This window comes from Rhinolophus hipposideros, assembly GCF_964194185.1.
Source record: "Rhinolophus hipposideros genome assembly, chromosome: 3".
Lineage (NCBI taxonomy): Eukaryota > Metazoa > Chordata > Mammalia > Chiroptera > Rhinolophidae > Rhinolophus > Rhinolophus hipposideros.
This window is the reverse complement of record NC_138049.1, coordinates 88,914,922-88,931,984: the sequence shown is the minus strand read 5'-3', so window position 1 is coordinate 88,931,984 and position 17,063 is coordinate 88,914,922. Positions and strand designations below refer to the sequence as shown.

Genomic DNA, 17,063 nt, shown 5'->3' with positions numbered 1-17,063 from the left:
TAAAAGCTACCAATTCACAATATCCAAGTATTAAAGGTTAAATTCCTCCTGCAGATTTTCTTTTTTGCCTAGTTAATGTCTAGTCTGTATAATTGTTTTCTCCTAAAATAGTCTTAGGGTATCTTCCTGAATTTCTGTTCCAGGTTTCAGTAAATTTTCCCCTTATTCAGATGAAAATAAGAATAAACAAAGGTAATCCTCCATCTGTTAGTCTGACTGCCCTGTAGCTGTCCTTTTCCAATCAAAAGATTTTCCTGCACCAGATCACTTTTATTGTTCATAGCTCTTTGCCCTTTAGAGCTGGACTTTGTTTTAAAGCAAGTTTATATGATCCATATTTTCTCACTAAACAGTTTCCCTCTCAGGAATAGAACCTTTATAGCTTTTATCTTAACAGATTGTTCTTAAATGAAACATATCCCTACTAATGATATCACATTAATTAATTTAAGAATTAAATATATAACACTATTTAACAAATACAGTTATAATCTTACTTTCAGTGAAAACCTCTGATTTGCTTTTTTATTCTGACATAACCAAAGACCCTTTGTTCATTAATTCATTCATTTCTTTCAACAAATATAGCTATAATGCACTAGTAAATGTGCTAAATGTTAAGGAAACAATATTCACATGAAATCTGATGGTAAAAACAGACATCAATCAGATGATCAGAAACATGATACATAATTTTTAATCAACAAATGATTGGTGCTAAAAGAACTTATACAGAGTATCGTGCAGAAAGAGGGCAAGTAGCATGAATAGAGGAAAAGAGCTTGTGCAAAAGCTCTGAGGCAGAAAAAAGTATAGTCTTTTGAAATAATTAAAATAAAATAGGTCAGTTCATCTAGAGCAAAGAGGGAGAGAAAAAGAACAAGACAAGTTTACAGAGGTTAATAGAGGCAAAATCACTGAAGGAATCCTTTAAACTAGATTAAGGATTTTGGATTGTATTCTAATACAATCCACTATAGTTCTCTTAAAGGGTTTTAAGGAGAGAAGTGATATGATGCAAGATTTTTTTAAGAATAACTCTGGGTTGTGCAAGAGGAATGAACTTAAGGAGAAAAAAAGTGGATACAGGTGAGCAGTTAGAAGATTCTGAAACATACACTTCTTCAGCAAGCCACAGGAGCAGCTAAGAATAAAATTCAAGATGTTTAACTTCTTGTCCAGCATCCAGATTTACACTCCATGAGACAGTACAAAGATATTTTATATGACTTTGAAGTATTATGAAAATTGCTGAAGTAAATTTTAAAATCTCCCATTGTATATTTATGAACCTGACCTGAAATACCACCTTTAGAAGATCCGTTTCCTATTGTAAAGTTTAGTTAGCCAATCACTGATAACTAAATTGAAATTTAGAAATTTTAACTATGACTTATTTCTAATGAGCAAAGTTTAAAGTTTTTATAAATTGGAAATTCAAATTTGGGGACAATGCTTTTTGAAAAAACTGTGTCTTACTCAAGAATATCCAGATTAAACAAACTCATTTCACTTACCCACCAGCAGTGCATGGCCTAAAATATCGTAGAACACATTGCTATCCACCTTCAGGCCCAGGGTCCTGCACATGCTGAGGCCTCTGCTGAAGGAGCCCCACACTGTGCAGCCCTGTATGTAGGAACCTGAATTGGAAAAAGTAAGCCAAAAATTAGAAGGGAATCTTGAAGGCTCCTCAGATTCCGTTAATCATCTCCAAAACAAGCTATAATAAGAACATTCTCCCATACTATGATGAAACTAAGGAAATGAGCAGAAATCAAATTTTAAAAAATGGGCAACTCAGGCCAATGCATCTTAAAGATACCAAAGATAAGCAGAGTAGAATCCAAGAGTCAAGTGTTAAAAAAAAAAGAGAAAGAGACAGTATGGCCAAACCTCTAAAGACCTCATGGCCATTAAGATTTCTAACTGGCCACCATCTTTGGTACTAACTCTCATCATAAGATGGTGGACAGCTGCTAGAGAGAAGTTAAGGACAATGTGAAGAGTATTGCTTATGGACCAATCCTGAGCTTTGAAAACTGCATCTGGCATGAGGAGATGTAATCATTATTTCCTGAGCTATGAAGTAATATTTTTAACTTGCTGGGCAACAATATTTAACTTGTTGGCCAGAGATTCTCTCCTTTTTAAATTAAATTTATTTGGGTAACATTGGCAAATAACATTATATCATTTTGACGCGTACAATATTATAATTCAATACAAGCAAAGCCAGAGGTTGACCTGAGGATCACAACTCTCATATTTGCATACAGTGGGTTTAGGAAGCTGAAGGGGATACACTCCATACTATGGGAAAAGGAACCGACATTTAGGAAAACCATCACACTGGTTCCATGGGCATATTTTATGACCCCCTAATCAATTTATGTGGGCTGGCACAACAATGAATAAATACTGAGTATCAACTATATATTTTAGGAACTGTGCATGGTGCTAGAGATATAACGATGAATAAAATTTAGTAAATTCTGTATTTGTGTATCTTCAGTCTGATGGAAGAAACAAATTAAAATAATAAAAATGTACTATTTAGATAACTAAATAATAAATCCTGAAAAATGAGTCTTGTATCATTTCCAGGTAGCAAGCAATATTATACTGATGTCGAATATTTAGAAAAATTACTTTGGTTTATAGAATAATTTGACTTTTAAATTGGGTCTATCCAGAAAATTCTCAATTATAGTGTCTCCATAAATGCAGGGCCTCCACATTCAACCTGGATCTCAGCTCCCGTAGTACCAGACGCTCTCACATCACTCACTAATAAGTTAACACATCCGTACCCACTTATGTAGAAAACACTGCCTGCTGTAGACATTTCCTGACTCCAGATCTCCACCATAGAATCACTCCATGAAGATATGCCAGCCCATCTGATCAACCCAATAAGTACTAATGTATTTATAGATCCTTTATGGTTTAGTTCAGGAACTGGTAAACTTTTAAAAGTGGGGTGCAAGTGAATAGTCTAACAACCCTTAACTCTAGTGTCTGGGGCCAATTCGCCACATGGGTCATGAGGGCCTTCAGAGGATGAAACAAAAGATCTTTGGCAAGCATGCAAGAAGTTTCTAACTGCTGGGTTAATATTTTGCCCCCTCCTAGGAAACACATTTGCATTTTAATAGACTTACAGGGGATAATATATTAACTTAGTAGATTTCAAACTTTTTTTAAGCAAGCACTGAACCCATTCTCAAATAAAACCTAATATACAAAAATATGTAAAAATGTAGCTATTCTGAAGCAGAGGTTAGAGAAGGCAAATTAAGTAAGTTTTTGAGCAAAAGAGAGTTTTGATTATGTTCAATTGATAACACATATGTGACTGCTGTTCTCATTTATACTGGAGCTGGTCCCCATGCTAAATATTCTGCAGCATTATAAGAACCAGGAGACCAAAAAAAAAAAAAAAGAGAGAAAGAAAGAAGAGAGAGAGAGAGAGAAAGAGAGAGAGAGGCACAAAGATACTGATTGTCCTAATGTACTATCGTACTGATTGTCCTAATGTACTATCGTTTCCATATTAGGAACCATCCCCCTAAATGAATGTCAAAAATGAATGAATGAATGAATGAATGAATGAATGAATAAATGAATAAATAAATAAATACAAATAAATAAGGTGAAAAAGATCTGGAAATTGCATAAACAGACATTCTTGGCATGCAGATGAATTTGAAAAGAGAAAAAAGTGTTGCAGTTGGCTAGCTTTCAATGACTTCAAAGATTACTCTGTCATTACCTGTAGAAATCCTAGCATTTGTCAAGGCCCACCTGAACCACGAAGTAGGTATGCCTTGATGTCCTTTGTCAGGCACCAACTCCAGGAAGGAAAAGCTTGAGTGTGTGGGTGTTGGAGGTGCTGAGGGATGGGGAGGATAATTCAGAAATGGCACTTCTGTCTTCATTACTTAGAATCTCTACCCCAATTCTCTGACTCTCTGCGTGTGAACTTCTAGCATTGAGTTTTCACCCTAGATGCTCCTATGACTCTCCAACTTGTTTCAGAACCTTTATCAGTACATGTTGTCATATTCTTCTTTTCTGATTCCAATCTTGTTTTTTAACAAGTTGTTCCCACCTGCATTTGATATTTCCTCTTCCATCTATCCCACTGATAGATGGGCTTCTCTATCTCAGCTCTGGCCAAGGTCTGCACACTGCTTGGTCTATGTTCCCAGGAAAAGTGCCTGGTTCTCAGCCCACTATCTCCCATTTTTCCAAGAAGAAGATTCCTGTGGGTTAGGACAACTTCCATAGAATTGCTCTCTGCTGTGCTGGACTCCCATTGCATTGATTATTTATGCTATTCAATGTCAACTTGCCAATAGTCACAAGCTATTAAATGATAGAAGCAGGGTTTACAACATGGATTCACACAATCCACATCTGTTGTACCTATAGTAATGTCTCTCAAAGTATACTCCTTGGATCACTTGTTCTAGAATAATACGGCTTGTTTGTTAAAAACTCAGATCCCTGAGCCCCCCTTAGACCAGAATTTGTCTTGGCAGGGTCCATAGTCCTGAATTTTAATAAACTCCCAAAGTGATTATTTTAGTCATACTAAAGTTTGAGAACTATAGATCTAGATTTTAATTATCTATCTGAAACCCCCACACCCCACATATCACTTATCACAACCCCACATGTTGTGCCTTTAACATGTGAGAAAGAAACACGAGAAGTCATAGGCTTGGACCTCCTTACCTCTCATAGCACCCACTAGAATCAGCGAGCTCAGATGCTTATGGAAGGCTTGCCCCAAGTCCCGGAACTGCACTCCCTTCAAGTGGACCTGGCTGGGTTCCTCTGGGAAGGACTGAATAATGACTCTGGCACCCAGATCCCTGGATCCCAGCATCTTCTCACTCTTAGAATACAAACAGTGCTGCAAATTACCTGAAATACAGAATGAAGTCAGTGGACCTGAAGCATGAGGCTTTTAGACAAATACCCCCGCTCCCCCGTTGAAATGCACTGACTGCACAAAAGACAAAGCACTGTTATTTATTTCATCTAGTGATCTTACTTCCCTTTTACTTTGATTCTCCTTTTTAGGTTATGAATTAAAATATCTGATAACTAAGACATGATGTTGCCTTTATTATTTTCAGAAGCCTCCCAAATCAACCACCTTAATTACTGTCACCAAAAGGCTGACCATATACCACAAACCCAACCAGAATAGATGCTTATTTCAATCCAAAAATCCCCTGAAGGTAGTGAGCAATAAAATAACCTTCGCATGGTTGATAATGGTAGGAAAGAGATGTGAGTGCTAAATATAATCACAGCTCTTTTTAGTCTTCGGCGGTCCAACGGGCTTCCCCTTTCCTTTGCTGCTTTATAGTTTGGGGACTTAAGAAAATTACCACTGCAGGAATGGCAAAGAGCTCCAGCAAAGTAACAGAGCATTATCAACCCCTCCTTCTAAATCGTGCCCCTAGAGAGGACAGTAACCTGCATGAACATAGTACACACAGCTGCTATGGCTGGAGTGCTGCTGCTTCAGGGTGCAAGACACTTTCAGTTGACATGTGGCATGTAGTGGTGTGAACTAACTAAGAAATCACTTCCTGAATTGATTCTGTATCATCCAAGATAACAAACCAAAAAAGAAGTGCCACTAATACAAAACGATATACCATTCCAGAGTAAATAATCCATAGTAAATTAGAGTTCAGTCATTTGCTCACATCCAGAAAAGGAGGGTAGAAGAGGCAAATTTAAAGAGGTCTTTTACATGCTTATGCTTTATCACAATTTTGATTATTTATGTCAGTGATCCATAATATTTTCGAGTGGCCAGGCCTTGTATTATTGTATTTAGGTACCTCATTCCCATATTTCCACCCCACACAAAGAGGTGAGTGACATATGTTTTTAGTGAAGGTCTGAATTCTGTTCTATTTTGAGAACTTTGCAGTAACATTTAAGAGTTGTGCTGCAATCAGGGATTCTTCTTTCATTGGGAGCTAAGAGCTTTGTAATGGCCCCAATCCAGAGATGTGGTCTCACTTGCAGCATGATCAAATGCAAAGTTTTACACAACTTGATCTGAGAATACCTATATGAGAAATCCCAAAAGTATCTGAATAGAATTCAGATCTCAACTCAGCAGAATTGTTAAACAGTCACTGGATTATAACCTACTGTAGCCAAACATTTTTCAGAATGATATATTTGTGAGCAAGACGACGGAGGTGGTAGGGGGGTGGGGTCAAGAGCCCTCTCTCCCAACCACATCCCAACATTATACCCATATGTGTCTATATGTAGAGATTACTCAAGTCTTTAAATTCACCCTTGACATTTCTTCCAGGCTCGGGACACTATCGGACATCTCTACTCAGATGCTGGCCTGGCATCTCAGTCTCAACATGTACAAAATTAAACTAATGATCTCCACCCTCCCACTCCAAAATCTGTTCATCTTCCCATCTCAATAAACAGCCTCATCATCCATCCAGAGCTCATGCCTGGGAGTCATCCTTGACATCCACACCATCCTGGACCAAAGTTGACAAATGATGTCTTCACAACATGTGAAAGCCTCATAATCTACAGCCTGAGAAACCAAAACATAACCTACTAAACTAACCATCCCTGAAATAGATGTTTAATAGGCACATCAGTGTGATTCAGTGCCTGTTATTTTTCTAGAAGATAAATTGACTTTTTCAACCACTTACTTAAAGTATGTGGTAGTTCACTCAGAAAACAAACTCCAAAGTGGGAAAGGGGGCGGGGAAGGAAGAGGCCTACAAGTCTAATCAGTAAGAATGAGCTGCTGCCTGTGTTCGTGACTCTGGCATTAAACAGTTTTCCTGAGAATTTTAGAAGGGGACTGGAATCAGAGTTAAGACTTCATTATATAACCTCTAACCTAAAAATTTAATTCAACTCTCCAGATTTAATTATTTAACAGGAACTTTTCCCCCCCAAAGATATAATTAATTTCTCAAGTGGATATTTTTGTTTGTCTCTTTCACAAGGTGGTGGAGGGCAGAAGATGAAATGATAATTTATCAAGAGCATTCTGAAAACTACAGCATATTATGGATATGCAAAGGTTAAGGGTTTATCCTATTTTGAAAGAAGTCAACAATGCCACAGATCATTTGACAGTAAGAACATTCTTTTTTCATTCATTGGACTTTCCCACAAAATATTTCTCTACCTTCTGAAGCATAAGCCTCCTGGCATGAAGCAAGGAGCTCTGTCCTCTCATTAGTGAGATTTCCTCGTATAATAATATTCCTGCTGAGCAGGGCCACTGTGGCTTTTAAAATACGATGCTCTCCAGCCACCCAATTTTCTGTGCAGTTGTGAGAATACCTGAAAAACAGAAAAAGAAAAAAGACATTTGTAGGTAACACTCTGAATATTATTAGGAATTGAAAGCCACTAGATTTGTATAATTCTCTATGTGGGGGTCTATTTCTTTAGAAACTCATGTATGGAAGAGTGAACTATGGGCACAACTCTGAAAATTAGAAAATGTACTGACTATTGTACTGCCCACCTACTATAAGATGGAAGTTCTAAAGTCTTACAAAAGAAACTTCAAAACATTTCTTGCTTTATAATTTTGTCAAAACATCTAGTCTTAATTAAAAATGTGTCATTGAAAGACAAACCAATGTCCAGACACCAACACAGTTAAGACCTAATCTTCCATCTAAATGGAGCCAAGCTGTCACTCAGTTACCTCAAGGGTGTTCTCAGATGGAGTTCTGCATTGTGCACAGTTTCCACAATGACAATCTCTTCCATGGGTTTGGCACCTTCAACACCTATTCCACTGACAATGACAACTTCATCCCCAGAGTGCCAGTCCACAGTGTCTTCCAGAGCCAATACTGTGTCATGGGCATAGGCAGCTGCTTGAAGATGGGTGACAATTACTTCTGGTAGTGAACCTAAAGCAGTCAGAGGAAAATTTATCTTTAGATCCTCTAACAGTTAATACAAATGTGATATTATTCAGCCAATGAATCCTGTGAAAGAAGAACCTAGGAAAGCAAGTTTCAGGCTCGATGAGCACCAATGCCTTCACTTTTTCAGGTATTGGTTTTGTTTGTTTTTTTTGTCTGTCACATGGTAGCGATAAAAATAATCCACGATTGAGAGTGGCATGGTGCAAAAATACAGGAATTGAAGTCAGACTAAATTTACAACTGAATTACAGTATCACCATATTCTAACACTGTTCTTTTGGGTATTATACTCAGAAGTAGGCTTTGGTTTCCTTAGTTACAAAGCAGAAGTAGCAAGGCCTTCCCCCATTAGGTTTTAGTAAGATTAAACCAAATAATATCTACAAAACATGTAGTTTGGACCTTGTCACATAACAGACCCTCAATATTTTCATCTTTTTGCTTACTCCTCTACATCACTTTGTGTTTTGAGTACATAATTTTACCACCTCTTTCTTATTCCAAATAAAAAACAAATAGCTATTAGAATCTCTGATACAGAAGTCCATAATGAATTGCTAATCTGAAGACTTCAACTCACTTTACAAACAGTATTAGTAGAGTACAAAATCGAAATTAGCTCACAGAGGGTGTCCTGAATTGTGGTGTATTAAACAAGCCTTTCAAAATCTACAACTGGGTGTATCCAACATAGAAATGCTATGCAAAATTGCAGAGTAACTTGTGTCTCAAGATGCCTTCGTTTGTATTAGGCTCCAGAGCTTCTATCTGATCCTGCTACCCTGTTACAGGGTGCTACTCCTTCACTATCAAATTTTCAAGAAGGTAGTCTGTCTCGCCGTTTACAATCTGGCCTTTTCCAGCAATGGTCAAAGCAAAGATCTTTTTCAAGGCATTATCTGAAGCAATACTTCAGAAAACACATGGCTTACTCCCATCTCCTTCTTCTTTCCTCAGTACATTTCCTTCTTCCTTTGCAATAGATCATAATTTACCTTTAGCCCACAGCAACTTACTGTCCTCCCTTGTTGCACTAAAGGAAAGTAATAATACTTGAATCTCTAACTACAGAGGTGGCTGGCAATAAATCATTTTCAAATTATTTTAAACTTTCCTCTTTATTTGTCTGTATGTGTGGGCACTTGTACCAATAATGTTGTTCTAGGCTTAGAAAGGTCTCTGGGTTAATGATGTAATTTCTGAAGTTTACTTGGGCAATAATTTTATCTTAAAAAACATTTACAGAGTTCAACATTTCTAATTATAGGGCAGGTAAAAATTAAGACATAAATCATCACAAACGAAAATAATTTTAATTTTATTTCTTGTTTGTATGTTTTAACCTTTGGGAACAATAAAATGAAATAAAGTTTCTTTATATGCATATATATATATATATATATATATATATATATATATATATATATGAATGAATTTCTATTATTTGTTCTTGAGTGTCTGCACAGAAAAACCTCTATTGAGCATAGAAAGTGTTTATCAAAGACAAAATTCTATTAAACACTATGATCAATTATTCATAATACTCAGTCAATATGTAACAAACACCTACTATGCACCTACCAACATGCAAGCTACTCATGGGCAGAACCAAGAGTAGGGACAACAAAAATATTTCTCAACTAATCATTCTTATAAATAACAGTCAAGTCAGAATTAAAGAAAAAAACCACAGTCTTTGAAGTGCATTTTTAATTATTAATACAAACTGATGTTCTTTCAAATGTTGACAGGCCTCCATAAAGCAGTAAAATTATCTCTTAATTTATTCACTCTCATTGCAATAATATTACCTCCATGTGCAGGATTAAAACATCAAACCTGGATGTTTCATGAGTACGAGCCTTATATTTCTAGCTATGTAGTAGATATTGGCATTTGGATGACCTACCATCATCTCAAATTCAAGAATGTTGAAATAATTATGATAATTACCTGAGCTGGAAACTCTCCAAAGAACTTTTATTCTCCTGGTCATTCTGCATTGTGCTTTGTATTAAACTTTGCTAAGCTATTTTAATTACATCCCTTCTTTGTCCCTTAATCTATAGTATCCACCTACAGTACTCAGTAGCAAAGCCCCAAATTCTCTTGACTTTTAAGACTCTCTATAACATGACTCTACTTTATGGTCTTGGATTCCTTAATAACTTCTCCATTCCAGGAAGCCCTGTCTCCTTACCTCTTCTCATTTAACAGAATAATTCCTACACTAACACTTCGCCCAATCTGTGGCTTGACCTGAGGGCCCAGCTTTCTTCCCCTCACCTAGTCTTACAAACACATCTCAGGCCACACCTCTTCCAGATTTCAGGGAGCACTTCAGCCCATACCGATGACCACCTCCCCTTGTAGACATTATAGTGCTGTGGGGTCCTATTTGAGCAAAACGTATGTGTACATCTGAGTTTTAGGCCTGTCTGACTAGGTTCTGGACAATTTGTGTGACTTGCTTTCCACACAAATGGAAAAAGTTTACGCAATGGAGCAAGTGGGGGGAAAAAGGAGATAACAGAGACATCATGGGATCTGTCTCACATGTGGGCCTTCTCCCCTGACCACATGGACCACTGAACCTGAGGAAAAAACCTGAAAACACTCTCTCGGTGGCTTTTGCACCTGATGTTCCTCTGCTGGGATTCTCTCATCAACTCCATCTGCCTCATTCTTCAGAATGATGTTTAAGTTGATTCCCCAGAAAAACCTCTGAGACCTCCTCACTGGGTCAAATCCTGTATTATATAACCTCTCACCTCACCATGTTCCTTTCCAGCACTTAACACACTGCAATTTGACCTCCATTACTGTAGTCCTCTGTTTATCTCCCCTATTAAACATAACAGGAGGAGTTATACCTATATTTGCTCACCATGATAGCACTGATGCCTATCAAAGTGTCTAGCATATAACAGGTGTTCAATAAATATGTATTACATGGGAAACATCACAACTGAGTCATAGAGAAATAAGCACCCCAAACTTTTGGTGTCCAGGGGATCAGATAGGACCCTGAGTGTCAGAGAGAGGAGGCTATCACATTTCACCACAGAACACAGCACACTCCCACACCTCGGGGTTTGACCGCCTGGAATGCAATGAAGGCCTGTACCCTTGACACCCGCGTATTCAGTATTCTCATAGCAGGTACCAGCAGTATGGACTGGTACCAGCACTGCCCAGCACTTTCCTAAATGAAGTACAATGACCAAGAAAGACAAAACAGGAGGAAACGTGCATGAAAAATACCTCATGGTAACTGTGGCAGACAGACTAGTTGATGAACTCACACAAAATTTGTCGTGAGACCACATAAGTGTATAACAAGCAGGCAGGAATGTTGAAGGGGCCTGGAGGTTCTGGGAGAGTTGGGGGAGGCAGGCAGTAATTTTTTATTTTTTTTTTTATCATTACTGAAATATCCACAGGCTGAGCAGGCTCAGAAAGGCCTGGGGAGATTCGAATTATATAGCCTATAGTCAGTATCTATATTGCAATTCTAAATTATTTTATAATTATTACAATGCATACATCTTATCTCCCCCACCACTGCAGTCAGCACTTTGAATGCAGGGCCACTGCCTCATGTTTCTGTTATATATGCCACAATTCCTAGTGTAGTCCTGGGCTTGTGATTAGCATTCAACTCACAGGGATTTAAGTTAACTATTTTGAATATTGCCTTCTGGACATTCACTTGCAAACCCCCATCAAATATATATTGGAATTGGTATATAATATCTAATATGTAAAAAGCACCAAGAAATAACAACAACAACACAAACATTTATTAAGAACTTAGAATAAACTCAACCTATGCGAAGTAGTTTTACTCTGAAGCAAGAACTGTTTTTGTTGTTTATCTTTTAATAGATTGTACAGATTAGGAAGTTAAGATGCTTCAGGGACAAAATTATACACAATGAGATGTCAGCACCGAATTCTGAAAATGGCTCTACTGAATCCAGAACCAAAAAACTGTACACAGAATGGAATTGCTGACCTCTGGAAATTTAACTGTAAATTAACTGTACCAAATTATTTTTGATGCTCAAAAAATTATATCCCTTACTTTATGTGATTTAAATGTCATAGGACTTCTCTGATGAAGAAAGCATTGCACACATTTCACACGTGAGTCATTTTACTTCACAGAACTCAAGAAACCCAGATTGAGCAGCTGCCTTTCTTTCCCTACCACAATTCAAAAAAAGAAAACAAACATAAAAATACAGTTTAAAAAGCTCAATAATTTATGGATTTACTTAAATGAAAAAGGGTTATGCTCTTAACTTGTAATTTAATGTTTAACCACTTTGGGCTTTCAACATTGACCTGTTAACCAACAAATGATTCATTTACTCCCACTAATAACTTCTACTCATAATTGTATTTCCTACAAATGATTGTTCAAGCATTTCAATGCCATTCATCCATAATTACACAATCCCAGAGAACCATCTTACCAAATGGGCATGGAAAGAAAATAATCTTTGTGGGTTAACACACTTTAAAATAAACTAATTGTCCCATGTTTATTTTGTAGGACCTCAATCATCATTCCAAGTGATGAGCTGCCAAATCATTGGGGGGGGAGGGACGGGGAGAGAGAGAGTAGCATTTCATTAAAATAATGTTTATATAAGTACAGGAGTATAAAGGAACTCACAAAAAACTAGAAATATTTTTCTCAAATATATGCAAATTATTTCTCCCTTATTTCTGTATGCAGCTTCACCACTATCCAAAGTAAACCAATGAAGTTATCTTTTCTTCTGTGGAGAGGGATATCTGCCAAGCCTTGGGAAGACAGACATAAAGGGAACAGTGTCACTATCCTCCAGTCTATGGCCAGTAGAGGAAATAGACAAAGTTCACAAATGTACCGAGTTAAGTGTTAAGACAGAGGGACACACAGGTTCCACTGTTATATAGACATGGAGCATTTCAGTCACACGAAAGGAGGAGTTGTTTCCAGGAATGCTGCCCAGAAGGAGTGGTAATGGAGCTGCATCTTGAAGAATAATTCATGATGGGCCAGGTGACAAAATCAGCAGAGCACTCTAGGCAAAGTCAGCAAACGCATGTACAATGATGTGGGACAACAACACATTCAAATAATTGCTACATATGTGGCATGGCCCAATTGCAAGTATGTGGAAGAGATAGGGGCCTGATGAGAGTCAGTGAGGATACATCTGGAAAAGTGAGCAGGACCCACCCAGCAAGGGCTTTCCAGGCTCGCCCAAAGAGTTTATCCTAAATATGACTAGGAAACTACCAAAGGAATATGTGAGATGATAACTAAGAAATTCTACTGTTGTGAGACTAGTGATATGTTAAGCTCATGAGTACATATATCAAGCTGAGAGGAGATAATCTTTCGTGAAAAACATATCTACTGTAGATTAGGGAGAATGAGAAAAAAATCCGAGTCAAATCTTAACATGAGCAAGAAACAGCTAGTGAGGGAAGTGGAAGCTTAATGTGTCCTACCAACTAGAGATCAGAGTATCTGGAGCAAGACAAATGAGACGGCATGGTGTGACTAGGCAAAATAATGCAGGACCTTGTCGGCCTGTTTTAAACAGACTTAAATCTTATTCAAAGTCGTTACATGATCAATTTATGTTGTTAAAGGTCACCCTGGATGTTGTGTGAAGAACAGATTGCAAGAAAGTGAATGAAAGTAAAAAGTTTACTAAAAAGGCTACTGGAGGGTGTAGAGGGTTAATGCAATAGTTCAGACAAGAAATTTTGGAAGTTTGAATAAGAGTTAAGCATTGGATCTGGGGAGAAGTGTAAAAATTTGAGATTTCTTTTGGAGAATCAAGAGGACTGAGTGACTGGATCTTGAGATAAAGCAGAAAATGCCCATGATGACTCACAGGTCCATAGCTAAAAAAAGGTGGTGGATAAACAGAAATATTTTGGGAGGAAGGTAATGAATACATTCAATAAATATTTATTGAGCACCTATTATGTGCCATGAGCTGTTCTAAGTACGGGACTACAAAAGTGAGCAAAACAGTAAAAAAAAAAAAAAAAAAAAATCACTGCCTACCTGCTGTTTATATTGCAGTGGCATTCAGCTTTAGACATAGTAAGCTTAAGAAGACAATTTTAAACAGGTTACATTTTAGATATTAAAGAGAATATCCAAGTGAAAAGATGAGGAGCTCAGAAGAGACGTCCAAGGCTCAATATATAAAGAAACAAGCAGAAGTTACTCCATGGGAATGGATGGGATTACTTAGGAGAAAGTATGCACTTATATATGATGAGTACCTGAGACCACACCCATGGGAACATGGTCCTTTGAAGACTGGGTGGATGAGGAGAAACCTAAGAGGAGCAAAAGAAGGAAGAACACCAAAAGATGAAGATATACACTTACCCATACTTAAACAAAAGGATGCAGTAGAGCAACAATCTGTGCAACTGCTTGGGGACTCACCCTGCCCCATCTCTTTATTCTTTGCTGTTATCATTAGGGTCTGGGTACCCTGCCCAGCCTCTCTTGTACTTGAGCCCTGTTCTTCACCGTTCCTTTCATCCCTTTGCGGATAGAAGGTAAGATACACAGTAGCAGAATATGAGTTTTGAGAGAAAAGATAGGGAGGGAAAATCATGCCCTTCCACTATTATTCATGTCCCTCTTTCTTCTGCCAGCACCTAGTCCAGATCCTGTGCTATCTCTAACTTAGGAGGTGATAAGTAACCAGAGGAATTAGAGAAGGTTCACTACTGCTCATTACTCCACCTTGCATCCAAGCTGACTCTCTCAGTTCCCAGAGCTCACACTGTGCCAGAGCTATCTCTAGGCCACAAAAGCCACCTACAGATGGAGATACTGAGAACATGCTCTGCTACTAGTAGTCAATAAAAAATCAATTGAGATAGTAGAAGCCAAATGGAGAGAAAATGTGGCCCTGCCATCCCATGTTGGGAATGGACCTACTTCCCCAAGCCATCAGTCTAATAATACTCAGTGGTCAGCTGCTCTAGCCCCATTAGCATTATATAGTGAGGAGATTTAGGTGAAACAGACTTTTGAGGGCTCACTTAGGTCATTAGCCACAAGGTTTATCAGCCTTTCTTTGAGGAAAAAAAAAATGTATTCCAAATTCCAAACAACCAATTTACAAGGCAACTCTTTGAACCAATACTATTTGTGAATTGGAGGCGACCCAATTTACTGTACTTCAGAAGAGAAGACTGAGACATTAGCATTAATATAAGACTATCTGACAGACCAAATTGAGGGAACAGGGCATTTTCACATTCCATTTCTCTCTCCCAGCGAGAACCACTTGCTGTGAACACTCCCTTGGACGAAAAGAAAACCTGGCAGGGGAATCGGGCATGAGCGTGGCTCCGTGTGCGTGCGCGCTATGAGCCTTCTGCCCCATTACTGATTAATCTCTGCTGGTACTGACTGAGCAGGGAGCATGTGCCTATAGGAATCAGAAGGTGCACCAGAGCAATCCTGTAAATGTGCACATCACCGGTGATCAGCAATTCTACACCGTGTTGAGAAGGAATTGGGCACAAAATGTTTCCAATGCTGAGAAAAATTTACCATTCTTTTGGCATAAAGGTTTAGACTAAGGTTAACCGAGGTTATTTGGGAAGGGTGTAATGAGCCATACTTTGATTGAAGGCCTTTTCCAGAGGTATAAAAGGAAGGCTAACTTTTGTTTATACCCCGTCTGAGCTTTACTGTTCCTACTGTGATTAAAAGTAAATGACTGAAGAATCAAAAGATAAAGCTCAAAATACCCAGGAAATAGTACATTGTAAGATAAGTGAAACGTCTGGAACATGGTTCCTAGCTCCTGTGAGGATTTCAGGCCAATTCAACAAATGCCCTTCTTAGGCCCTACAGAACTGTAGAGGGAAGTCCTTTACTCAGAGGTGCAAAACCCACTTGGTCAGAACTAATGGCTGCTGTAGAATGCCCGTAACAGCCACTTCTGTTCACTTCCCCAAAATTCCATAAAAATTAGATATATTTCTGACCAGATAATCATTTTGATAATCATCAGTATGATTTATGCTTTGGAGCAGAGGTGACTTGTGGGGTGAGAAAGGGCTAATATTTAATAACATAATTTCCTTTTAGAACAGCAATAAATGTATAACACTTAAGATAAAAATACAGAGAAGCAAAAAGACATCAACAAAAGCACTCAAATCTTAATGCAACACATTCATATATGTCTTTCCTGTCCCTTTCCTATGTTCATACGTTGGCAAAATTTCATATGCAAATAAAAATGCTGTAATTCTGTACATACCTAAATTCCCTTTACTTACTACAGTAGGAACATCTTTAAGCTACATTATATATGATTTAACATCATGACAGTATCACAAAATCCCATTTGAAATGTACATTTTATATACTAATCCCTTATTTATTCGTGTTCAGTTTTTTTCCCCAAATATTTTGCTCTCATAAAGAATGTAGATGTGAACACGCTTGAGCATAATTTGTACACATATACATATTCATGATTATCTCCTTAGAATAAATTTCTAAAAGTGGCATTGCTATATCAAGGCATATACCTAGTGTTAAGCCTTTTGATGTAATTACCCAATTTTCTTACAGAATGACTGCATATAATTCTACATTTACTAGCAGCACATTTTAGTGCCAGTTCTTCAGCCTTTCTACTACTTTATTTTCAGTCGTGGCCAATTGGATTGTTAAGAAAAAAAAAATCACTTCTGTTTTAATTTGCATTTCATTGATTTCTAATGAGGAGAAAGTAGGAGAAACCTCATAAGAACAAAAAGCAATCCCTCACTATGACAGAATAAATTCAAGCCCTCTCCACATAGATTCCTATCGACTGGCCATTTGCATTAATTATTCTGATATGTCTTTGCACATTTTTTGCCAAATTTTTAACTTGTTCTAAAAAAGTTCTTTATAAAAAACATTAATCTACATCTGTATCAAATAAGAATTTAGTGTATGATAACAGTAACATTTAAAATTCTCAGGGAAATGTTGCTGTATTAGTTTTTCATCACCACTGTAATAAATTACCAAAAAAAAAA

The 17,063-nt window shown here is 37.6% G+C and overlaps 1 protein-coding gene across 1 annotated transcript in view; it reads right to left on the bottom strand.

Moving 5' to 3' along the window:
- PKHD1 (PKHD1 ciliary IPT domain containing fibrocystin/polyductin) overlaps window positions 1-17,063 on the bottom strand; it is a 442,189-nt gene that overhangs the window by 265,116 nt on the left and 160,010 nt on the right. Inside the window, exons 38-41 of the mRNA XM_081044785.1 lie at window positions 7,748-7,958; window positions 7,217-7,374; window positions 4,744-4,935; window positions 1,518-1,643 (exon numbers count right to left, since the gene is read on the bottom strand). Of these exons, the coding sequence (XP_080900911.1) occupies window positions 1,518-1,643; window positions 4,744-4,935; window positions 7,217-7,374; window positions 7,748-7,958 (687 nt within the window). The remainder of the gene's footprint in view (window positions 1-1,517; window positions 1,644-4,743; window positions 4,936-7,216; window positions 7,375-7,747; window positions 7,959-17,063) is intronic.